Consider the following 25,004-nt stretch of genomic DNA (forward strand, 5'->3'; position numbering starts at 1 on the left):
GCCCCCCCACTTTTTCACCTTCTGTCTTTACTTCCTCCCCAGCAGCTTCTCTCCTCCTTGGTTCTACTGGTCTCCCTCACATGGGCCCATGAGCCCCTACATTAGATAATACCCACCTGGAAATTTCTGATCCCTGCTTAAAAAACTCAGGAAGTTGGGTCACCTGGGTGGCTCAGTCATTTAAGTGTCCAAGTGTCTTGGCTTCAGCTCAGGCCATGACTTCATGGTTATTGGGATCAAACCCCCATGTCAGGGGGAGCTGACAGCACAGAACCTGCTTGGGACTCTCTCTCCCTCTCTCTGTCCTTCCCTTGCTCACATATGTTCTCTCTCTCTCTGTCTCAAAATAGATAAAAATAAACTTAAAAAAAAAAAAAACCTCAGGAACTTGGAACAATAGTACCTATAACCTTAACCAGGGCTTTACTACTCCCCAGAAATTGTTTCCAGTTTCCTGGTTGACACTATGTTTTATGTATTTCCTACGTGTCCCATTTCACTGTCTAATGCCACATTACAATGATGTTAAACTTCTTTTCACTTTCCTCAAACTTAGGACCCGGCTGTCTCTAACCTTTCCTTTGGGAGCTGGCAAAAATACTATTTTAATGAGACAAAAGCCATTAGATGACATCTGTCAGTTTTCTGCCACCAACCAGTAAATGTAACTGCATCCCTCCCTGCCATCACAGTTGGGAAAGGTGGTCTTTCACTTGTGCTTGTTCTTTGTTGAGATTTTTGCCCTATTGAGATCTCTTCTGCTCAAGTCTCTGCTTCCCCAGCCTGTTTTCCAGTATCTTTCCTCTTTGTACTACAGTTTCTCTTTCAGTTTGCTGAGGACCTCCTTTAAGCTGACTCTAGCAGAAAGGCCTCTGTCCTTAGTGCATGTTACAAGTTTTATTCATATAACACATTCTTAGACGCAGAATATGCATTTCTCACTTGATAGATACTCAAACTATCTCATTTTACATTCTACACATTTGCCAGCTTCATTGCTTCCTATTGCCCCAACTATGTGACTTTAAAAAAATTTTTTTAAACACTCATTTATTTTTGAGAGAGAACGAGTAAGCGAGCAGGGGAGGGGCAGAGAGAGAGGAGAGACAGAATCTGAAGCGGGCTCCAAGCTCTGAGCTGTCAGCACAGAGCCCAGTGCGGGACTCAAACCCATGAACTGTGAGATCATGACCTGAGCTGAAGTCAGACGCTTAGCCGACTGAGCCACCCAGGCGCCCGACTATGTAAATTTTTAGACAGCAGAGATAGGTCTTACTTATGGTCACATTTCCAGGACCTAGCTCAGTTCAGGACATGTATAAGATGTTCAATAAATATTTGTTTGGTGAATCAGTCCTAGCATTGGGAACTCCTGAGGATAGAATAGTACCAGAAGGAAATTTTTATGATTTTTGTTTCTATTAATATAGGATTTTGGAATATTAATCTAGGAAAACATAGGCACTGTGGTCCAGCTCCTTGTCTGTTGATTGGAGGGAAATAAGTGCCCTTCTCTATTACCAAGTAGGAATTTTTTAAAATCATTTTCCTATTGGACTCTTAGTTACAAAAGTTGTAAGATTTGGGGCGCCTGGGTGGCTCAGTCGGTTAAGCGTCTGACTTCAGCTCAGGTCATGATCCCACGGTCCATGGGTTCGGGCCCCGCGTCGGGCTCTGTGCTGACCGCTCAGAGCCTGGAGCCTGTTTCGGATTCTGTGTCTCCCTCTGTCTCTGACCCTCCCCCATTCATGCTCTGTCTCTGTCTCAAAAACAAATAAACGTTAAAAAATTTAAAAAAAGAAAAAAAAGTTGTAAGATTAATAATAATTGATTATGATTGAATTAATTATAATTTTAAAGAACATATATAAATCTAGTTACAGAGCCCCTCTAACACTTTCTTATTGTTTTGTGAAATAATTTGGATGGCAGTTTCTTTTCAGATAAGTGAATGCTGATGTTCCCTTTCTGTCTTTTTAGGGCTCAGAAGTTTCTGGGGTGATTTCTTCAGCTTGCGATAAAGAGTCGAAAATGCAAGTATCATCAGTGCAATAATCTATTAATTGGTGTCATTCGAGAGCTGTTTTAGTACACTGTTGTAAATAATACATTTTTCCCCATTGTAGGGAGCAAAGGGTGATCATGATTTCCAAATCAGGATATTCTGCACAACCGTCTGTAGCAGCCAAAGCTGATGTTCAGCAGGTTGTTATGTATTGCAAGGAGAAGCTTATTCGTGGAGAATCCGAATTTTCCTTTGAAGAGCTGAGAGCCCAGAAATACAATCAACGGAGAAAGCATGAACAATGGGGTACTTGCAGTCTTGTGATCTGAGATACTCTAGTCACTTAAAATAATAACCTTGAGTAATTCCCTTTTTAAATAGGTAATTGACTATGCCGAAAGAATCTGCAAAGAAGTCTCTAGCTCATGTATCTGAAGCCTAGAAATCTTTATTAAATGCAATCACTGAATGAAAAACATTCAGCAAAGAGCACGCACATACCTCAGACCTTTCCTGAAAAGTGTAGCGGCCGCATTTGTCCAGGGGACTACACTGATGTCTTGACAGCAAAGCTCAGAGTTGATATAGCACTAATGTAGATTAAAGACATATACCAACGTTGCCTTCGTTTCAGTGATATTTTAAGCTTTTAAATATTATCTGAATGGATTTGAACTTCTGTATACAGCAATTTTAAACCTGTAGGTCAGTTATCTGTACTGTGAAAGGATTAGGTTAGGAACTGGAATTGAGAAGAGATTTTCTAAAATCTGCAAGAACAACAAAGAAGACATTCAGAAGGAGCCCTCTGATCAAAGTGCCATGTTATTTATGGCTGCGTAGTAGGTCAAGTTTTGTGCCTCACAGAGAAAACCATGAGTGTTAACACCAAAGTTTGTGCTTGTCTTTGCTGTAACAACGTGAACTTTAGAGAGGAAAGTGGAACTGTGTTCCACTCAGGGCTTTTATACCATCTAAGTCATGTGGACGAGAGCTGCTCTGTGTTGGCTTTTTTGTTTATCATTTCTCATTTGTTCAACAACTGAGAGAACAGGCAGTTAACACTCATGGAGGACCCGTTTTGTGCCACGCACGGATGCATTTTTCTTTCACACGCTATGACATAAAGGCTTAGCCAAAGGATCTGATTTGAATGTGATATGGTTATGTTAATTGCCTTTGCAAGTGAGACTTACTGCAGTACATGTGAGGCACTGAACTTTCAGGGTACCGGACTCCTCCTCCTCAGAAAGCACTGGAGATTTAGATCTTTTATCTGCTCCACTTCCAAATGATATGTAGAATCATGACTTTTATAAAAAGTTATTATTATCATTGTGCTATTATCAAATATTTTTTATTGGTCAACGTTGTAAATTTGTACCTTACAAGCCCTGAAATGAAAAATAACCATCCCAAAGGCAGGTAAAAATTATAATTAAAAGGTAATACACCTTTCAGTGCTAATAACCTAATATACATGGAAAAGACTAGTAAAAAAAAAAATTGCCATCTTAAAAATAACCTTTCACTCATTTTTTGTGTATTCCTGTGATGACCTGAATTTAAACTTGCATGGAAACCATTTTTTCTTTCCTAAAGTAAATGAAGACAGACATTATATGAAAAGAAAAGAAGCAAATGCTTTTGAAGAACAACTATTAAAACAGAAAATGGATGAACTTCATAAGAAGTTGCATCAGGTGGTGGAGACGTCCCAGGAGAACCTGCCTGCTTTTCAGGAAAGGTCTGAGGTATGTGCGTGCTCTTTGCTGAATGTTTTTCATTCAGCAACCAGTAACACTGATTTCTGTTTTTACTTGCTCCTTTCTGTGCTATATTTTTAGAGTTAATTCTGATGTTAATTTAGAGACTAGCTTTCCAAATTTTTACGATTGGACACAGAAAGGTATTCAAAATGTAAAATGAGAAAAGGAAGTTACAAAGAGTATGTTTTTATATGTGTGTATGTACATACTTATGTGTTTATGCATTCATATATGTAGTCTTTTTTGGATTTTTTAATACAGTGACATAATTATATGATGAGAATATGAATTTAATAATTTAATTAATTAATTGTCTAGTTGTATTTTGCTTGCCATTGTTTCATGTTGGAAGCGGGGAGAGGTGATGAGTGTGTTAGAGTCACATGATTTTCTTAAAATTACTAAGGAATGGGGTTGATTGAGAATAAATTTAAGCTACATAATGGCTGCTTAAGTGATCACATAGTATATGTCTGCCTATGATATAGGATACAATGAAGATAAACCCCTGAATTTTTTTTTAGAGTTTTTCTTTTTATTTAAGAGCTTTATAGGGGTATAAATGACATATAATATATTACACATATTAAAAGTGTAAAATTTGCTAAGTTTTGACATGTATGTACACCAATAGAACTATCATCACAATCAAGATAGTGAACATATACATCACACCAAAAGTTTTCTTGCCCCTTTGTTCTTACAAAGTCATGCTACATTTGCCTTGCTTCCTGATGTATTCCAGGCATACAACCTTTCTTCTTTTTTGTTCCTTTTTTTTGTTTTGTTGTGTTTTGAATATAGTTCACACACAATGTTACATTAGTTTCAGGTGTGCAATGTAGTGATTCAACTTCTCTGTGTGTTATGCTGTGTTCACCACAAGTGTAGCTACTATCTTTCACCGTAGGATGCTGTTAAAATGCCATTACCTCTACTGTACCTTTTATTCCTGTGGCTTATTCATTCCATAACTGAAAGTCTGTATCTCCCACTCCCCTTCACTCATTTTGCCTATCCCCTTACCTCCCTCCCCTTTGGCAGCCATAAGTTTTGTTCTCTGTATTTATAGGTCTGATTCTGCTTTTTGTTTGTTTACTCCTTTGTTTTGGTTTTTTACTTCTACATATGAGTGAAATCATACGGTATTTGCCTTTCTCTGTCTGATTTATCTCAGTACAATACCTTCTAGGTTCATCCTTTTTTTGTGGTGGCATAGTATTTCATTGTGTGTATATGTGGAATGTTATATACATACATATATACACACACACATGCTACGTCTTCCTTATCTGTTCATCTACCAAGGGACACTTAGGTTGTTTCCATATCTTGGCTGTTATAAATAATGCTACAGTAAACATAGGGGTGTATATATCTTTTCAAATTACTGTTTTGTTTTCTTTGGATAAATATCCAGTAGTGAGATTACTGAACTATATGGTATTTCTATTTTTAATTTTTTGAGGAACCACCATACCGTTTTCCACAGTGGCTGCACCCATTTACATTCCCACCAGCAGTGCACGAGGGTTCCACATCCTCTCCAACTCTTGCTATTTCCTGACATTTTTTTCAATTTAATGTAACTTAACTTATTTTTTTTAAAGTTCATTCATTTTTTTTGAGAGAGAGAGAGCGGGACAGAGAGAGAGAATCTCAAGCAGACTCCACACTGGCAGTGCAGAGCCCAACATGGGGCTTGAACTCATGAACCCTGAGATCATGACCTGAGCAGAAACCAAGAGTCGGACATTTAACTGATTGAGTCACCCAGGCACCCCTCCTGACTTTTTTATTTTAGCCATTCTGACAGGTGTGAGGGTGATATCTCATTGTGGTTTTGATTTGCCTTTCCCTGATGATGAGTGGTGTTGAGCATCTTTTCATTTGTCTTTTGGCCATCTCAATGTCTTTTTGGGAAAAATGTCTAGTCAGGTCCTATACCCATGTTTGGTTGTTGTGGTTTCTTTTTTTTTTTTTTTTTTTTTTTTTTTTTGGTGTTGAGTTGTGCTCTTTATTTCTTTTGGATACTAACCCCTTATTGGATATGTCATTTGCAAATATCTTCTCCCAGTAAGTTGCCTTTTTGTTTTGTTACAGTTTTGGGTTTTTGTTTTTGTTTTTTCTTGGGTTTTTTTTTTTTTTTTTTATGTGAAAGATTTTTACTTTAATGTTGTCCCAATAGTTTATTTTTGCTTTTGTTTCCCTTGCCTCAGGAGATGTATTAGAGAAATAATGCTATGACCAGTGTCAGAGAAATTACTGTTTGTTCCATTCTAGGATTTTTATGGTTTCAGGTCTCACATTTAGGTCTTTAATCCATTTTGAGTCTACTTTTATGGATGGTGTGAGAAAGTGGTCTGGTTTCATTCTAGTAACACTTTAATTTCTTACATATTTTGAAAATTATAAAAATGCATGACTATGATTTTATAAAAGCAAAGATGTTATATATGTGGATGTGCATGTGTGTGTATAGTTACACGTATATAAATGAATGGTTACTAACTATGTAGTTTGCATTTTTCCAGAACTTTACTATGCACGAACACATAAATATGTATACAATTGACATATACAGGCTTATACAGTTAGCCTGTATAAGGCTTACTTTGTGCTTTTTCTACCTAACCCACCTTACGGATCTTTCCTTGTTATTACATCGAGATCCAACTGATTTTAATAGCATCACAGTCTACTCTCATACCTTTTAGGAAGGGCATGTGTCATGTGGAAACTATTATAAACCATGCTGCAGTGAGCATTCTTGTACATATGAGATTATTACTCTAGGAAAGACACAGAAAAGTAGAATTGCTGCTGAAGTTTGTGCACCTAAAATACTGCCCATCTGTCCTCCAAAAATTTACTATTTTACACTCATAATAGTGAATAAAAGTACGTGTTTTTGGTATATGCTTGGCTAACATTACCTATCGTAAATATTTTTAACCATCTGATGTGTTTATTTCTAATCACAGGTAAATTTGGACTTTTAAAAATACATTTAGTGGCTGTTTTTTTTTTCTTAAAAACTTTTAAGAATTTTTTTAAATTTGTCTTTATTTTCTTAAAATTAATTTTTTAAATTAAATTTGACTTTGTTCATTTTGCTATTGGATTGTTCCATATTTTTCTTATTTGGATTTCCTTTTTTGTATAATTTGTTTTCCCTAGATAATTCCAAGAAATTGTTAAAATAATTGTTTCATTATTCTCCTGTGCTATATTTTTATGATACTTATCAGTTATTTCTCTCTAAACTCTTGGGAGAAACTAGAAATACGTTTTCATTATGTTCAAGTACATCAGGTACGCTCTTAGTTTCACTTCGCTTGGCCACATGCCTCCCAGAACCATCTGTCTATCTCTTCCACGCTGGCCTCCAAGCAGCTGTCCTCTCCTGACTCCTCTCCAGTGGTGTATCCCTGCTTATTTTCTAGTTCCTATGGCATTGTTTCCTTTTTTTTTTTTTTTAAATTTTTTTTTTCAACGTTTTTTATTTATTTTTGGGACAGAGAGACAGAGCATGAACGGGGGAGGGGCAGAGAGAGAGGGAGACACAGAATCGGAAACAGGCTCCAGGCTCCGAGCCATCAGCCCAGAGCCTGACGCGGGGCTCGAACTCACAGACCGCAAGATCGTGACCTGGCTGAAGTCGGACGCTTAACCGACTGCGCCACCCAGGCGCCCCCATTGTTTCCTTTTAACAGCCCCCTTTTGGTGGTACACAGTCCCTAGGAGTTTTTTTTTTAAAAAGCATATATGAGCGATTAGTTTTGTGAGATCTCTTGCTTGTACCCTCACACATGGGTGATAATTAGGCTGGATGCTATGTCCTCGAAGGGGAATCATTTTCCCTCAGAATTTTCTTAGTTCATGCTTTCAGCTCCACTTTCATTTCCATTCTGAGATGTATCTATATGTCTGAACTTTTCTCCTGATCAGCCTCCTCCAACTGTTGTTTTAGGTGTTAGAATTACTTTACCAACCTTTTAGTGAGGTTTTGGAGGTAGTGGATGATAAAGCACATATTTAAGCCACTGTCTTTAACCAGAAGCCTCCCTTTATGGAGCTTGCTTTTGTGTTGGGATAGCATAAGGATAGATTTCCCAAACGGATTGTCAGTTGCCCCCAAATCATTTACTGAGCTACTCGACCTTTCCCCTTTGATTTAAAATATCTTTATCGCATGCTAAATTTTTAATATACAAGATCTGTTTCTAAAATGTACCTTTGGGGCGCCTGGGTGGCGCAGTCGGTTAAGCGTCCGACTTCAGCCAGGTCACGATCTCGCGGTCCGGGAGTTCGAGCCCCGCGTCAGGCTCTGGGCTGATGGCTCAGAGCCTGGAGCCTGTTTCCAATTCTGTGTCTCCCTCTCTCTCTGCCCCTCCCCCGTTCATGCTCTATCTCTCTCTGTCCCAAAAATAAATAAACGTTGAAAAAAAAATTTTTTTTAAATGTACCTTTGCTTCAGTTGCTAGGTTTCTTCTTGATCATTCCATATTGTATATTTACCATAGCTTTGTTGTAAGTTTTGATATCTGGTATGGAAAGTCTGATTATTCCTTTTCAAAACATGTTTTCAGAATTGAATATTATTATTAATTTCGATCTGTTTTTAGTTTGGTAGGTGAGAAAATGGGATAGGTCATTTTTGATTACTTTTTTTGATGACTAGTAAAAATGAACTTTTTATATTTTATCCATTTGTTTGTGAACTAACTATTCTTGCCATAGAAGTTGGTGCCTTTTTTTTTTTTTTTTAACAATTTGTGAGAATACTTTTATATGGTAAGGAATGAACTCTACTGTCTTTTAGCTTTTTAACACAGGAGTGTGCAGTGACAGTCTAAGTGCACATGAGTCGAAAAACAAAGGTTTTAAGTCCAGAGCTTGTCAGCCTTCCCACTGTAAGCCATGTTTTTGTGGAAGCTATTGTTGCAAGTTAGATTCACATCTCCTCATTAGAGAGAAGATGGCTACCAAGTGTATTTTAATGAAGGGAATACCATTATGAGCATTTGAGGGCATTGACTTATTGGTCCTTTCTCAAAATTAAGAGAAATAAGACAGTTCTTAAACACTGATAAAACTGCAGGGACTCGTTATTTCCTATCTCAGGAAATAGGTGCTGCCCAGTTTTATCTGTGGTGAAGAAGCTACAAAAGCATCCATCATGTAACGTGGTCCTTGTTGTTGTTGGCTGTACCTGAAGGGTGTGGGGATGCCACAAGGGGAGAGGAAGCTACTGATGACAGATGCCATTCTTTGAAAAGCTGTAGTACCTCATGAGTGGTACTCCGGACTTCACGGCCTTGTTTTTGTTTGCTTAACTTGAAAGGTTAATCCGTCACGGACGGGGCCAAGTGCAGGCTCCCAGCAGGAACCGAGAGCTCTGTGTCTTCCAGCCATCAATCAGCAGACCTCAAAGAACATGGGGGAGAGACCCAGAGAGGCAACACCTGTTGCTCCTCCTATGGCAAATGCTGTCACTGCCGCTTCGGTGTCCCCAGCCATCAGCCAGAGTGTATCTCTTCCTGTTCCTCTGGCAGCCCAGCCAGTGACAGACTCCATGTTTCCAGTGGCCAGAAAAGATGACGGGTAAGGCGAAGGTCGTCCTAGAGACGATAGTGATGGGAGTGGCATTTGTCAGCTTCTTTACGTGTTCTGCAGTTTCAAGAACAGTATATAAAAGATGAATGATTCCTGTTTTTTTTGTTTTTTTTTTTTAATTTTTTTTTTTTCCTTTTTTTCAACGTTTTTATTTTATTTTTGGGACAGAGAGAGACAGAGCATGAATGGGGGAGGGGCAGAGAGAGAGGGAGACACAGAATTGGAAACAGGCTCCAGGCTCCGAGCCATCAGCCCAGAGCCTGACGCAGGGCTCGAACTCACGGACCGCGAGATCGTGACCTGGCTGAAGTCGGATGCTTAACCGACTGCGCCACCCAGGCGCCCCTGAATGATTACTGTTTTTACTGTAATCTGTAGATGGACATGTTGAAAAAGTTACCGAAATCGTCCCAAATCTTTCAGACTTATTACACTATTTTTCTTTTAGAGTGTTCATTTCATTTCATTTCAAACTTCTCTCTTCCCTTAAGAATATTCAGTACCTGAAACTCACCATTTTTTTTTTTTTTTTGTAACTGGAGAATGTACAGCTATTAAACTGTGATTAAACTGAAATGGCCTTTCTTACTGGCCTTGGATACATGTAGTGATTATTACTGTCCAGGTAATACTTATCAGTTACGTTCATTATGTTCATCAGTTATGTGTTCCTCACATGGGTTCTCCTGATCCTTCTAGCTTCCCACCAGGAGTAATTTGGGATTCATATCCGTTACACGATATGCCAAAACCCATCTGTTGTACACTGCTTTGGGGATTTTTTTTCCCCCGAATTTTGAGGGATTTTCCTAGATTTCATAAATTATAAATAATAACTTACTTTGTTTAAATTTTTACCTCCCATGACTTCGGCACGCTCTTTCTCTCTTTTTACATACAGCAATTTTATTGATCCATTAGAAAAAATGAGAGCGACCGTGTCACTTGTACCCTTCCCTTGGGCTAAACTCCTTAGCACAGATTATGGCTCATAAGGACCGGTTCTTCTCAATATCTGAGGTTAACTTTTATCAATGATTTCTCCTGGAAATAATATTTAACATGCTTTTTCACTCACATTAGATTAATAATTCAGACCTGTGTCCTGTGTCATACAGTGTATGTAAAAAAAAGAACTGTTGCATCATTAGAGTCTGTGACTTTATTAGTTCTTCACTGTTAACACAGTTATAAAATGATAAAAACAGGAGAGCAGTGACAGGCTCAAAAAGGTGTTGCGTGTCCCATCCGCCCCAGCAGAGACAGAGTCATGAGGCTGGAGGGGCCAGATGAGCTGTCCCTATAAAACTGTGAAACTCTTTAACCTAATGAACATTCAGATCTCAGTCAGAAGCACCTCAGCTTGACCCTGACCCCGGCCCAGGCAAGGGACTGAATGGACCCTTGGTACTCTCACTAGCCAGGACAGCTTACCGTGGCAGAGAAAAGATGCCTTTGTCTGGAATCTCATGTAAGAACTCATGTTTTTAAGACAGTTTAGTGAGGATTTATAAAATTAAGTGTGTTGTACTTTTTACTTACACCCTAACATGGTCCCTGCTAAGGGAATTTTAGCAATGTTAAATAGACAAATGAGGTCCGCTATCGTGACTGTACTTAAACTGTGATATAAATGTCTTGTGTGCCATCTTTTTTATTTCTTGAGAACTCTTAAAGTCGGCAGAACCATGCTATGTGGCTACTGGCTCAGCATCACAGCTAAAGCACACCAGTGCTTCCCATAGCATGACTGTGGCCAGCTGCATTGCTCACCAAGGCCTGGACCTGGGTGTGAGTCCTTTAGCCTATGTAATAAATGGGGTCATTTGAATTAGAGGCAGTTTTCCTGCCCTCCCAGATACAGGAGTGATTATCATGACGTTAGAATACAGGCCCACTGTGTCAAGGCAACATGTAGTACCTGACCTTGATCTATAAGAATTCTTTTCTTCAAAAGGAAATGAAAGAAAAAATAAAACACTTTATTTACTTACACCTAAGCACTTCCGTCCGTACTTTAAGTAAACAGGCTTGTAATTGCTGACATTGTTTATTGTTTGTTTTGGGAGTCAGTTTGTCTCAAGAGTGTTCTCTTTCAGATGTGTGACTAAAAGTACTCATGAATTCAAACCACAGAGTGGGGCAGAGATAAAAGAAGGTAATGTTTAATTATATTAAATTTGTTTCTGACCTCTTTGCCCAGGCTTCTTGAGGTCACTCGGAGGTCTTTTGGGTGGCTGTGGCTCATGAAGACTTCAAGCCTTAATGAACTGGGGTGTTCACGTTCCAATTCTTAGAATTTCGGGGTTAGAGAAGCCCCAGACCATCTCAAGTAATGGTAGAAATCTGCTTCTTGGTCATATCTTTTTAGGTAGAATCCTTTGGAAATTTGATTTCATGAAACCGTTTTTATTAAATTTCTCAGATTTACCTAAAACATGAGTTATCTTTAATATATTGTGGGGTAGGAAAGGTAATTATAAGTTTAATTAGGATTATACTTCTATTTAGTACTACTTTGTTAGAGGCATTTGCATACAAGGTAAGTTTTGTGAACAAAACAAGATACATCGATTGTGCAGTCACTTGCCCTATGTGACTGGTATCCTCTCAAGTGACGGTTCGGTGGGTAGCAAAGCTGCTCGAGACAGCTGGGAACACCTGCATTTCACCAAGACTTCCTGAGCACCTGCCAGATGCCAGGTACTGTTCCAGGTAGTTAGGGATGGAGTTATAAACAGAAAAGACAAAACCTCCCACCCGCACAGAGGGGGAAAGGGGGTGTCAGGGGGAGGGGATTGAAATGTCAGAGGTGACCGGGAAAGATGCTCACAGAGTGATATTTTGGATAAAGTTCCAAAGGAGGGAGCTTCCCATGCAGCTAGCTTGGAAAACTTGTTTCAGGCAGAGAGAGCAGCAAATGCAGAGCCCTGAGATGAGAAATCTCCCTGATGGTTTCTATGCACAGTGAAGAGACTGAGATGGCTGGAATGAGTCGGAGGAAGATGAGGTCTGAGTGAGCAGGTCCCGCCCAGGCTTTACGGGGCCTTGTATGCCGTTGTCCGGGCTCCAGCTGAGTAAGATGGAAAGCCAGTCTTAAGATTCACTGTGTGACTATTAACATGTATTTCTTAGGGGACAGAGTGGAGTGAAGGGTGCTACTTATGACAAGGCGGCTGATTTGATCTGATCTGAGACCAAGCCGCTTCATCTCTTTGAACTGTCATTTCCTTTTCCATAAAAGGATAATTCTTGCCTTACCTACCGCATGGGACTATTCTAAAAATAAAAGTGAAAGATATGTGAGCACTATAATAATAGAAGTCCTTAGTGGTAATTATCAGCAATAATAAAATGTTCTCATTGCAATGTTCCTTAAATTTTGTGCCTTCTAAATTGTTCTGATTTCTCTGCTGGTAATGCCTTTTGTCCCATTTCCTTTATAGGGTCTGAAACACATAAGGTTGTTAACACAGGTTCTTTTCACACAACTCCAAACACGTCACTGGGAATGGTTCAGGCAACCCCATCCAGGGTACAGCCATCACCCACCGTGCACACAAAAGAAGCATTAGGTAAAGCCTCTTGTTTGAATGTGTAGCATCTGGCGACAAATTAATGAAAGCTCTTTTGCAATCATGTTTACAGTTACTCTTTTTATTCTTCTAAGGTTTCATCATGAATATGTTTCAGGCTCCGACGCTTCCTGATATTTCTGATGACAAAGATGAATGGCCATCTCTAGATCAAAATGAAGATGCTTTTGAGGCCCAGTTTCAAAGTAATAATTTGTTAAAACACTACTAAGTGTAGGCATTGTGGGTGGTTGCCACAGGAAATATCAAGGAATATACACAAAATTGCCCTTCCCTTGATTAGCTTGTCCCACAAGGGCAGACAATGCATGAAATAAAAAAAGGTGATAGTGTTTGTAAAGGGACTAAATATATGTCACAGATTGGTTTTATTTCTTAGAAAATAATAGAAGGACAAAATCCTGGTGAGTAAGGAATGGCCAGGAAAAGCCGAGTACTTGAGGTACGACTTGAGCCTTGCCTGGCTCGAGTAATGGCCTGGGTGGAGTGTTGGAGCCCACATTTGTTGTCCCAGGTTTTATGCTGGAAGCCAGACCGAGATCATCATAAAGATAAATAGGATCATTAGTCTCGGGTGGCCTCAGAATATAAAGTTAAGAGGTCAATTCTTTCTTACAGGAAATGGAAAGAAAAGCCACAGAGAGCTTTTCTCAGTGAGTCAGGTGACCAGAGCAATGTTTTAGGAGAATGATGAATACCGTGCCTTGCATGTAGCAGGAGCTCAAGACCTACAGGCTTGAGTGTTAAACCCTGTGACCACAGTTAAGTCCCTTCATCTCACTACAAAGTGACTTATCTTGTTACCTGGTATTTGAAAACTGTCAGTTCTTTTCTATAAGCTGTTGTTCCATTTTACTTGTAGGTGAATTTAGCATAAAGTATAAATGTTTTTTCCCAATACAATAATAAAATGCTACTTTTTACTCCAATGCAGAAAATGCAAGTTCTTCTGGGGCTTGGGGAGTCAATAAGATCATCTCTTCTTTGTCATCTGCTTTTCCTGTGTTCGAGGATGGAAACAAGGAAAATTATGGGTAAAGACACATTTAATTATTGCTTTATCTTGTGTCCACCTGAGGAAACAGCCAGCCAGGTTTTTCTCCGGGTTTGGAAGAGATGTGGTGGACTGGAGGAGATGGGTGTTGTCAGAGGGACATGAGATGCCGGCAGAGGTTCCTCTGGGACTCGGGATAGTGAGAAAACGTGGCTCACTGATCAGATGGTCTGGGTACCAGTGCCAGCTCTGCCACTGGTGAGCATTTTAACCACATGACTGGCAGATTCTTGCTACAGTTGTCCAGATCTGCATTGGACACCAGAGTTATGAGAAAGCAGACCTCCCATAGCAAAAGCATGTGTTGACAGGAGAACAGTATGGTTACAAATTATCAGAGAACTGAAGGATTCTATAGATTTGAAGTTGAATTAGGTATGAATGCGTTTACCAGTACACGTGTCCATACATGCTCTGTTTGTATTTGCAGGATTGATAAAGTAGAAAAGGAAGTGGCTTATATTGGGTTATGCTACGGAGAGATGTTTTAAGCTGAAAGATCACCAGGGAGCCATATGTGCGAGTAAAATGGGGTAGCTCCAGGAATTTTCACAGTTTACAGTTTAAATCGTGGAAAGAGAGGTGTCAGTGTGAATTAAGAGTATCGCGGTGTTGGAGAGATTCACACTGAGGCAGAAAGGAAACAGTCTGATCAGCTCAGAAGGAAGTTCCGTAGCTAGACCTAGTCTTAGAGATAAGAAATACGATGTATGGCACCCGTGACCTTCTATTGGCGATAGCTCTACCTCTCTTTTTGTCCTATTTATACCTCAGTGTAGTAGAGATTTTGTATGTTCTATCCTCTCTTAAGTTACCGTAGATCTATTTTTATGTGTACAGTCAAGTTAATTCAACTTGCATTCAGTTTTTCTACAACTACTGTAAAAGTAAGGAATGTGTAAATGTGTAAGTAAATATCTTACTAGTCAAACAAGATAAATGGAAAACGTTTCTAACAGTCTTAGTTATGTGGTAGCATCCCCTGTAGCATATTTTACAATTTATAATTCTAGAAATCTTTCCTTAGATTACCACAGCCTAAAAATAAACCCACGGGAGCCAGGACCTTTGGAGAACGCTCTATGAGCAGATTTCCTTCAAAACCGAATGTGAGTGAATCACTGCCTCATCCATGAAATTAGTCTTATATCTCTTTGCCCTTCATTTTACCAAATTATTATGTCAATCAAATGAGTTAGTGTATATTAAACTGTCCTGAAAAGTACAATGCAATATGAAGAGTGGGTTGGAACATTATTCTACAATTATTCAAGCATCTACTGTGTATCGTACACGGTGATAGATACAGAAACTAAAAAATGATATGATCCTTGCCCTCAAAGAGCCTTTCCTTTGGCAGGAGGAACCAGTGGGAGATATATTTTTTTCCAAACCCAAGAAGTGAGGCCTCCAGTGGAATGTTAGAAAACCCAAGTCTAAATTAAACTGGAAGGTCCTTCATCAGTGTAACTCAGCAGACAAGCGTCAGCGTTCTTCTGTCAGAGCAGCGAGGGTGCCCAGCCCATAGGCAGCTTCTGCTCTCGCCCTGAGTGTGTTATGTGGGTGCTGTGCTTTTCTCCACTCACCCAGCCCAGCCCTCTGACCGTGAGGGGTCAGACTCTAGCACTGAAAAGCTGTGCTAAACCCTGGGTCGTGGTTTTAATTCCGTGGATTCTGTTTTTGTTTTTGTTTTTTAATTAATTTATTTATGTATTTATTTTGAGAGAGAGAGGGGGAGAGAGTAGGGCAGAGAGAGCAGAGAGAAGGAATTCCAAGCAGGCTCCATGCTCTCAGCACAGGCCCAATACGAGGCTCGATTTCACGAACCCGTAAGATCATGACCTGAGCCAAAATCAAGAGTTGGACGCTTAACTGACTGAGCCACCCAGGCGCCCCCACAGTGGATTCTCTGAGCAAATTATCACCCAATTCACTAATCCTTCTGATGAACTTTTTGGCCTTCTTAAAAACTTCCAAATAATGGACTGGATTTCAAATATAGTGGCATCAATTCATAGATGCATTTCACCAAACTGTTCAACCAGATGTGTTTTGGCCAAAAAATCCATGATGAATTTTTTGCATCCTGTCCCTAAGCATAAGCCAATTGCTTTATCCTGTGTTCATCTGAAGAAACAACAGCCAGTGTTTCCTCCAGCATTGGAGGAGATACGGTGGCTATATAAAATCTGTGCACTACATATTAAAACCATGGGTGGCATTTTATTGGCAACTAAAGGGCTTTGCCTAGTGTAATTCTGACTCAGCAGTTTCTCTCTGTGTATAGACTCTAAAACTTGGCCATTGCATTTTTGGAGAAACAGTTAATTCTGAGGCTGAAGAAGAAAAATACAAGATGAGCTTAGAGCATCTTGTAGTGCCAGAAAGTAAGGAAGCGCTTTAAAAAAAAAAAAAAAAGATGGCATAACAAAAGAACTCAGGAGCCAACCTGAATAAGCCAGTGGCCAAACCAGGCACAATTTGAACAAGAAAATAAATAGAATAAGGTAGTATTGGATTATAACCCAAGAAATAAAATAAATATCAACAATGATATAAATAAATGGGAAACAAGACAAAACAAAACTTCCTTACAGAAGAATTAATAAGTAGAAGTAAAAATGAGAAGTAATAAACGGAGAAGGAATGAGTGGTAATAGAAAAAGCCATGAGAACACCACAGTAATCATTGTTCCAAGCTAGATCCATAAATGAATATTAAAATTAGTGAAACTTTAAGAAGGAACAAGGTATTTGTATAGCCTTGCAGTATCTCACTCACATTTTCAATGTGATTGTTTTAACATCTGTCCACAAATTCTTTGATATCCCTCCCTCCAGGAAGTGGATCTTCATTTACTTCCCTTTTTTTTTTTTAAGTTTATTTATTTTTAGAGAGAGAGCGTGCATGGAGAAGAGGCAGAGACAGAGAATCCCATGCAGGCTCTGCGCTGTCAGCACAGAGCGTAACACGGGGCTCGATCTCAGGAACCGTGAGGTCATGACCTGAGCCACAATCAAGAGTCGGATGTTTGACTGAGCTACCCAGGCGCCCCATCTCCTTTTGAGTGTAGGCTAACTGTGATTTGCTATGAATAAATAAGGGTCAGGAAAGGAAGAAATAGTTTCTTGCAGAGCAGAAACCCAGCAGACACTACCTTCACCAGGTGATTGATTGGTTAATCTGGTTATTGGTTATTACTGGTTATTCCCAGTAATAAGTTGTGTTGATATCATATATCCCCTAATAGGATGTAACAAGAAAGGGCGCTTTACCCCTGATATTCTTCCCTGAAATCAATATAACCCCAGTCTAAACATATGAAAGGCCAAATTTAAACCCAAATGGGAGGGACATTGTACACAGCTCCCAACCAGTATTCAAAAGTGTCCATGTGAGAAAGACTGAGACAGACCAATACACTGGCACAGATTAGAGGAGACTACATGCCACATGTGTCCTGGACTGGAGCCTGGAACAGAGAAGGGACATGTGGAAAAATGATGAAATCCAAATAGCATCTATAGGAGTAGTGTTTTTAGAGATGCGCCAGGATTCTATAAGATGCTAACATCGGAGGAAGTTTGACAAAATGCACATGGGAACACTGTACTATCTTTGTAACTCTTCTATAAATCTAGGCTTTTCAAATTAAAAAATAAATAAAAATTGGAACATAAAACGTGACCCTTGAATGCAGTGCGACTCCACTGGGGTGTGTCCCACTTCTGGGGAGAATGGAACCACAGTGTCCTTGACTGTGTTAGCCACGGGTGACATGTATTTTCTCTTTAATTCCTCATTTTTTGGGGGGGGGGTGCCTGGGCCTCCAACTTCAACTCAGGTCACGATCTCACAGTCCGTGGGTTCAAGCCCCGCATCGGGCTCTGTGCTGACAGCTCAGAGCCTGGAGCCCGCTTGGGATTCTATGTCTCCCTGTCTCTCTGCCCCTCCCCGGCTCACACACTGTCTCTGTGTCTCAAAAATAAATATACATTAAAAAAAATACTTTAATTCCTCATTTTTTGAATCTTAAAAAGTATGAGTGTGTTACATTTTGTGGACGAAAGAAGGAGATTGCTGCTTTTTTTTCAGCTCCTCTTTTGTTGCAGGAAGTACCTCACACGGAAGAGTTCTCAGATGATTCAACCGTATGGGGCGTCCGCTGCAACAAAACCCTGGCGCCCAGTCCTAAGAGCCCGGGAGCCTTCACCTCTGCTGCACAGCTCGCATCTACTCCTTTCCACAAGGCACCAGGGGACTCCGTGCACGCTCTGGAAGACAAAGGTGTGTGTGGCACTACGTTAGCATGTCGTCTTCTGCCAACTTCAGTTCTTGCCCAATTAGCTTTCTTCTTGGAAATCCTAAATGGAAGCTGAAAAATTATAAAGAAGAAGCTTCAAGTCCATTTACTGTATTATTACATATATGATTTTTTTCTTTTGGTATATTGTTTTCTTAAAGTCTGTGCATTTTAGAAATTTAATACCTTAGATTGTAGGTGGAACAGGAGGAAAACCTGCATTTGAGGAAAACAAGCATTTGAACATAGATATGCAAAGTCCAACCCATTTGTACAGGATTTAGGTTTATGTTATGCTTACTGCAAACAAAATGACCACTATGGACAGGTCTGTTTTAAGAGTAGAAAATAGCAAATTTTAGTCCTTGGTGTATGTCTACAAATTTTACATTAGAGTTATAGCCAAGTGCTACACTCAGGAAAATCAGATATTTTTTTTTTAATGACTGACCTCACGAGAGTAATAATAAAACTCACAGTCCTTATTTCCCCTAGACATAACACTCCTGTATCAAAGATCATTATCTGAATTGAACCTTAATATAAGACATTGGCATTGAGTGCAAATAATTATTACCAACCTATTAAAATTAAATACCAACCAATAAAATACATACAATAAGGTCTGGGACCACTTTACCATTTTGATGACTACGAATTTACTAGCCAAATTCCAATACTGCTGACACCTTAAAAAAAACTTTTTTTTTTTAATGTTTGTTTATTTTTGAGAGAGAGAAAGAGCATGAGCGGGGGAGGGAAAGAGAGAGAGACAGAATCCAAAGCAGGCTCTAGGCTCTGAGCTGTCAGCACAGAGCCCAATGCAGGGCTCGAACCCATGAGCTGTGAGATCACGACCTGAGCTGAAGTCGGACGCTTAACCAATTAAGCCACCCAGGTGCCCCACTGATGACACTTTTATTAAATATAGTAATTGTTCCCCAAAGCAACAATGAAAGAACGCTCAAAGAATTGCACTCTACTTCGTGGAAGTATATTGCACTATAAAGTCTGAGCCTATAGACCTATACATTTTTAACCAAAGACTAGAAAGTTTCTCTTAGAGTACTAGCTCAGTATGTTACATTTCTTTTCTGGATTTTGAAGGAGAGTTCAGTTGAAACTTGGACAACTGCCAAGTGCCATCACAAGCTTGCCACTTTAATAAAAAAAATTTTTCGGGGCGCCTGGGTGGCGCAGTCGGTTAAGCGTCCGACTTCAGCCAGGTCACGATCTCGTGGTCTATGAGTTCGAGCCCCGCGTCAGGCTCTGGGCTGATGGCTCGGAGCCTGGAGCCTGTTTCCAATTCTGTGTCTCCCTCTCTCTCTGCCCCTCTCCCGTTCATGCTCTGTGTCTCTCTGTCCCAAAAATAAATAAACGTTGAAAAAAAAAAATTTTTTTTAATAAAAAAAAAAAATTTTTTTTCAAGTGTTTTCCATTTGGGAAAAGTAGTTTACTCAGTAGAGTCTTTCAGAGAGTCAATATTGCCTGTTCTTGTAGTATTTGCACGTCAGTTAGATAAATAGAAGCTGGTGTTCTAGTTCTAAAAAGGATTAGCAGCTGTCTGGTGAGGCACTAGCTGATAGTTTAGTCCGGTGTAATACCTGGCTGTATGTAGTCTTAGCGTCATTGGAAGAGGTATACTCCACATTTCTGCCTTCCTAGCTTGTCTTTCCATAGACAGTTTTCATTGGTTTGTTTTTAGTTAAAGGGAGTGATGGTGAGTAGTGCCAGGTAGCTTCCAGATACAAACACTCTAAATCAGTTTAACCAACTAAACACTAACGGACTAAATAAAGCAGTTACACAGAAGGACCCGCAAATCTCCACCCCCACCCCCAGAAGCGTTGCAGCGTTTTTCTCTCCACGTCCTTGTCTTCAGGTTCTCCTGAAGCAGGGTGTGCCCTCCACCATACCGGTAACCTCCGTAGGCTGCTCATCCTGCCCAGAACTGACTTGCCACCTTCCGACCCTTTTCTCTTGAAGGATTGTATGGAGTTGAAATGCTCACAAATGGTAGTGGTGGTAAAAAAAATTTTAGTGATTTTTTTTTTTTTCCCATTTTTAAACATTATGGAACATTTTACCGTGGAATGCTATTTTGAAATTACAACGCAAGTTGGTATAAGAAGGAATCCTGGACTTTATAACCATATGAGGTCGTGTGTGTATGGACACACGCATGCATAACGTCTCTCTCTCTCTCATCTTCTCCATATTTCAGAAAACGTGGTAGCAAAACAGTGCCCCCACGTGACTCTGGATTCTCGTGAAGAAAACGTGGTGGAACCCTCAAAAGACAGAAAGTTCAGGTACTATGAGGGCACGTGTGCTTCTGTCACCCACTGTCACTCTAGCTTTGCTTTTAGGATGTGGTGGAATACCTAATTCCTACCCTTCGAGGCAAACAGAGACTTCATGGACTCGCAGGGATAAGCCAGAAGGTACTCTCTCTCTGTGTACCATACGCTGGCCACATCAGGGCAGTGAGAGAAGCAGCTGGGGTAGCAGAGAGTCTGTGGGAACAGTTCCTGTGACTGACTTCTACTCCTTTGGAGAGCAGAGCCTTACATACTCTGACCAGCGAAAGACCCTGGCGCGTGAAAACTACTGCGGAACCGAGCAAATGTGCATCTCTTTCTTTATATCCGTTCTAAATGAGAAAGGCAATAACTTTCTTTCAAGAGGAGTAAGATAGAATGTTTCGGCCTCCGAGGTATTGGTACAAAATGCAGATGCAGCATACGCTATTGCTTTGCGGAAGTAAAGTTGCACTGTTTTGAATAGTCTGGGAAACGCAACAGACGCTAAGAGTAGCTGCAATTTTCGAGTATTTATTATATTCCCGTATGATGCTGACACTTTTTGTGCACTGTACCCTTTGGTTAATCCTTACAGTAAATTAATTGTAGGAACTATCCTTTTCATCGTTAGAGATGAAGAAACTAGGTCTAGAGAGTTAAAAAAAAAAAAAAATAGATGACCTATAGTCATACAACTTGTGATTGCAGCACTGGAATTTGAACCCATTTCTCTAGTTCCAAAAGCCTTGCTTGCTCTCACCACTATGCTGTGCCGCCTCTTGTTATTAAAAACCTCTTCTTAAAGGAAGACTCTAGTAAATAAATTGGACAAAAGACATGAGCAGAATTTACAAAAGAAAGAAAATGAATAAACATGTAGAAAATGGTCAACTCACTAATAATTAAAAAAAAACACGCAAATTAACAGATCTTGCCTTTTAATTTAAAATGCTGCTCGATAGGCTCACCAGCAATCTTCCCACCTGCAACTAAACGTCTGAATCACAAGACTGCCGTAAGCCACCCTTGGCATAACATAGACCTATACAGGACAAAAATCAGTTGCCAGGGTAATAACTGTCTTTGACCCTGTGAGATGATTAAGTTGCAAGGAAACACTTAAGACCGAGGGAACAGAAGTTCCCTGGCTTAGAAGCCTTGTTTCCATGGGTGTTAGTGTGTCAGTGGCTCTTGCAACACTCGATTTAGATTCCAGAGTCCCCACAAGGGACAGGCCTATTACAAGAGTCGTCATACCTGAAGCCTGAAGCTGTGGATTCCCAGCGTATATTCCTAATTCTCTCAGTCTAGAATGCAGTTACCAGTAATGGTTATTTTTTACCATAAGCAGTATTGACAGTGATACTCTTACGTTTTCAGTTTTCAGGGGAGAAGAGCTAGAAAGTTACCAAAATTCAAATTCTCGTGGAGAAGGGAAAAGGGTTTTATTGATGACTTATGCACCCACAGTAATTGGGTACTCACATAACTTAATAGCAATACATATGCGTTTGGAAGCAACTTTTTCTGTGTACATGGGTACCTCTACTATGTTTTGTTGTAATATAAAATATTGGAAATACTCCCATTTGACTACCACATTTTCTCCCAATAATAGATTTTGGTGGCTATGCTTATGGGATAGATTAAAATTGCCATGATCTGAAGAGGGAGGATTTATTTGTGTCCTCCTTCTATATGAAATGGCTGAACAGAAAATTAACTAAGTAAAATAAAATATTGACAATACTTACTAAAAACCAGGAAAGTATTCTATTCCAGCATACACCCACTGGATTAGGTGGAGTGTGGTGATTCAAATCCATGCTAGGACTATGGAGAAACCTGGCAGACACGACCTTTCCAAATGACCAAGGTTAATTTCACAAGTGATAGCTCATGGTAGTCATGCAATGAGAAGGGCACTCTACCTCTGGAATATTCTTCCCTAAAACCGATACTCACAGTCTAGTCATGAGGAAAGCCTCCAAGAAACCTGAATCGGGGGACACCCTACAAAATACCTGGCCAGTATTCCTAAAAAAGGACAAGGTCTTGGGAGAGTAGGAAACACTAAGAAACTGTCACAGATGAGAAGGGAGTAAGGAGACCCGACAACTGACTACAACACGGTACCCATGATCAGATCCAGGCGCAAATAAAGGGCCCTGTGGAAAAACTGGTGACATCCAAATGAAGTTTGGAGGTTAGTTAATAGTATAACAAATGTTGGTTTATTGGTTTTGACAGGGAAGCCTCTGTAATGTGAAATGATAACACTAGAGGAAATTAGGTGAGGAGTATTTGGGAATTCTTTATTATCCTTGCAACATTTCTTTAAATCTAAAATTATTCCTATTCCAAAATTAGTTTCTTTTTTTAAAAAAATTCATAGTAAGAAAAATGCCTGTCAAGTAAGAATGAAGGGGCACCTGGGTGACTCAGTTGGTTAAGGGTCCGACTCTTGATTTCTGCTCAGGTTATGATCTCACAGTTTGTTAGTTTTGAGCTCCACATTGGGCTCTGCGTTGACAGTGCAGAGCCGGCTTGGGATTCTCTCTCCCTCTCTCTGCCCCTCCCCTGCTCACGTTCTCTCTCTTTCTCCCAAAAGAAATAAATAAACTTAAAAAAAAAAAAAAATTAAGAAGGGCGCCTGGGTGGCTCAGTTGGTTGAGCTACCGACTTTGGCTCAGGTCATGATCTCACAGTTTGTGGGTTTGAGCCCCGCGTCGGGCTCTGTGCTGATGGCTCAGAGCCTGGAGCCTGCTTCAGATTCTGTGTCTCCTCCTCTCTCTGCCCCTCCCCTGCTCATGCTCTCTCTCTTTCTGTCTCTCTCTCTCTCTCTCTCTCTCTCTCTCTCTCTCAATAATAAATAAACGTTAAAAAAAATTTTTTTTAATTAAGAATGAAACATGAAGTTGTATGTACAAAGTCCTTTTTCTCAAAATATACATTTTGTAAAAATTTATACATATGTTTGTGCATATGTGGATGTGAAGGTGGAGGAGAATTATGTGTATAAAAATACATACACAGTCAATTCTTATTATTTTCACTGGTTCTTTTGTATAAAGTCACTGCAAACTCTGAATTATCCAACACGGAACCATTTGTTATTCATAGGGGATATACACAGGTTCCTGTGAGCCTCTGTTCACAACATTTTGTTTCCAGACACCTTATTTAATAAACATTGTTGATTCGTTAACATTGAACTCAGGCCCACAGCACTGTAACTCATACCTGAACAAGGCTTATCCTAACACATATTCTCCGTAAGACACATCATGGCCTTCTTGCACTTAGGCACACTAGACAACACTTTAGCGTTGCACTTGGGGAACATCCTAAACAGCAAAATCACCAACAAAAATTCAGAAAAACACATTACTAAGTATACCATGCAACGGCACTTGTTTATACTGTGAGACCTGAGACAAGAATGCAGAGCATTGCCTTATTTCACTTCCCCTGGGAACGCGTGTGTTGGTGACTAAAACTTTTCACCATTTTGCATGTCTGTAAAAGCACCATGAGTATTGATTTGGGGTTTGCAAATGAGTTTTAGCATGTAGGTGAATTCACAAATATGGAACCCATGAATAATACAGATCAACTATATATGTGTATGTGTGTGCGTAAAGAAAGACACTGGTGTTAGGTTGTTGGATTATGGCATTTTCTGTTTGTTTCAATGCTGTGAAAAAAGCCATTTGGGGATAAAGTTAAATAGTCAGTCTTGATAATAGTAGTGATACTTAGATGACAGCTTAGGGAAATAAACCCATCCCTCCCAATGTTTATCACTGAAGAATATCCAGTGTATTCCCTCACCTATTTATTGAATATATTTCCATGTCTTTGATTTTATTTCTGTTCATATTGTACTAGCTGTATTTGTAAGTATTTGTTTATCTGAGGAAAATGCTTTACTCAACCCTTTGCGAAGCAATTTTGAAACGTCATTCCCAGAATGGAAAGGAAACTGTTCTGTGGGACTTTTTGTGTGATCAAATCCAATAGACTTGTAATCACGTGGTGTTTTGTTTCCTCTTGTCTATCCCTTTAACACATTCAGTCCCATTCAAGAGAAAAGCCCAGAACCAGCGTTCCCTACAGATGTATCTTCAGCATCCGTGCTCCGTGTGAGCCAGCCTCCTGCAGACGGTGTGCTAACCAGTGAGGTACAGCAGAGCCTTGAGGCTTGTAAACTCATAGACACTGACCTCGCCATTGCAGAAGATCCATCAGATGCCAATGCTGGGCGCCAAACAGAATGGATGCAGACTAATTCACTTGGGAATGTTGATGTTGCAAGTATGAACACATATTCAGTCCTACTTGTGTCCCTGAA

General features: G+C 39.8%; 1 protein-coding gene and 1 non-coding gene across 2 annotated transcripts in view; both read left to right on the plus strand.

Annotated features, from left to right (window-relative positions):
* Positions 1 to 25,004, plus strand: part of BUB1 (BUB1 mitotic checkpoint serine/threonine kinase) — a 46,874-nt gene that overhangs the window by 8,442 nt on the left and 13,428 nt on the right. Inside the window, exons 7-18 of the mRNA XM_043604017.1 lie at positions 1,981 to 2,033; positions 2,127 to 2,311; positions 3,608 to 3,759; positions 9,122 to 9,381; positions 11,493 to 11,551; positions 12,840 to 12,968; positions 13,064 to 13,174; positions 13,924 to 14,023; positions 15,071 to 15,152; positions 18,157 to 18,331; positions 20,572 to 20,659; positions 24,729 to 24,967. Of these exons, the coding sequence (XP_043459952.1) occupies positions 1,981 to 2,033; positions 2,127 to 2,311; positions 3,608 to 3,759; positions 9,122 to 9,381; positions 11,493 to 11,551; positions 12,840 to 12,968; positions 13,064 to 13,174; positions 13,924 to 14,023; positions 15,071 to 15,152; positions 18,157 to 18,331; positions 20,572 to 20,659; positions 24,729 to 24,967 (1,633 nt within the window). The remainder of the gene's footprint in view (positions 1 to 1,980; positions 2,034 to 2,126; positions 2,312 to 3,607; positions 3,760 to 9,121; positions 9,382 to 11,492; positions 11,552 to 12,839; positions 12,969 to 13,063; positions 13,175 to 13,923; positions 14,024 to 15,070; positions 15,153 to 18,156; positions 18,332 to 20,571; positions 20,660 to 24,728; positions 24,968 to 25,004) is intronic.
* Positions 22,232 to 22,371, plus strand: LOC122467426. Its single transcript, XR_006292954.1, has one exon. It is a non-coding gene; the product is annotated as a small nucleolar RNA SNORA29 (small nucleolar RNA).

Source organism: Prionailurus bengalensis, chromosome A3 (genome assembly GCF_016509475.1).
Source record: "Prionailurus bengalensis isolate Pbe53 chromosome A3, Fcat_Pben_1.1_paternal_pri, whole genome shotgun sequence".
Lineage (NCBI taxonomy): Eukaryota > Metazoa > Chordata > Mammalia > Carnivora > Felidae > Prionailurus > Prionailurus bengalensis.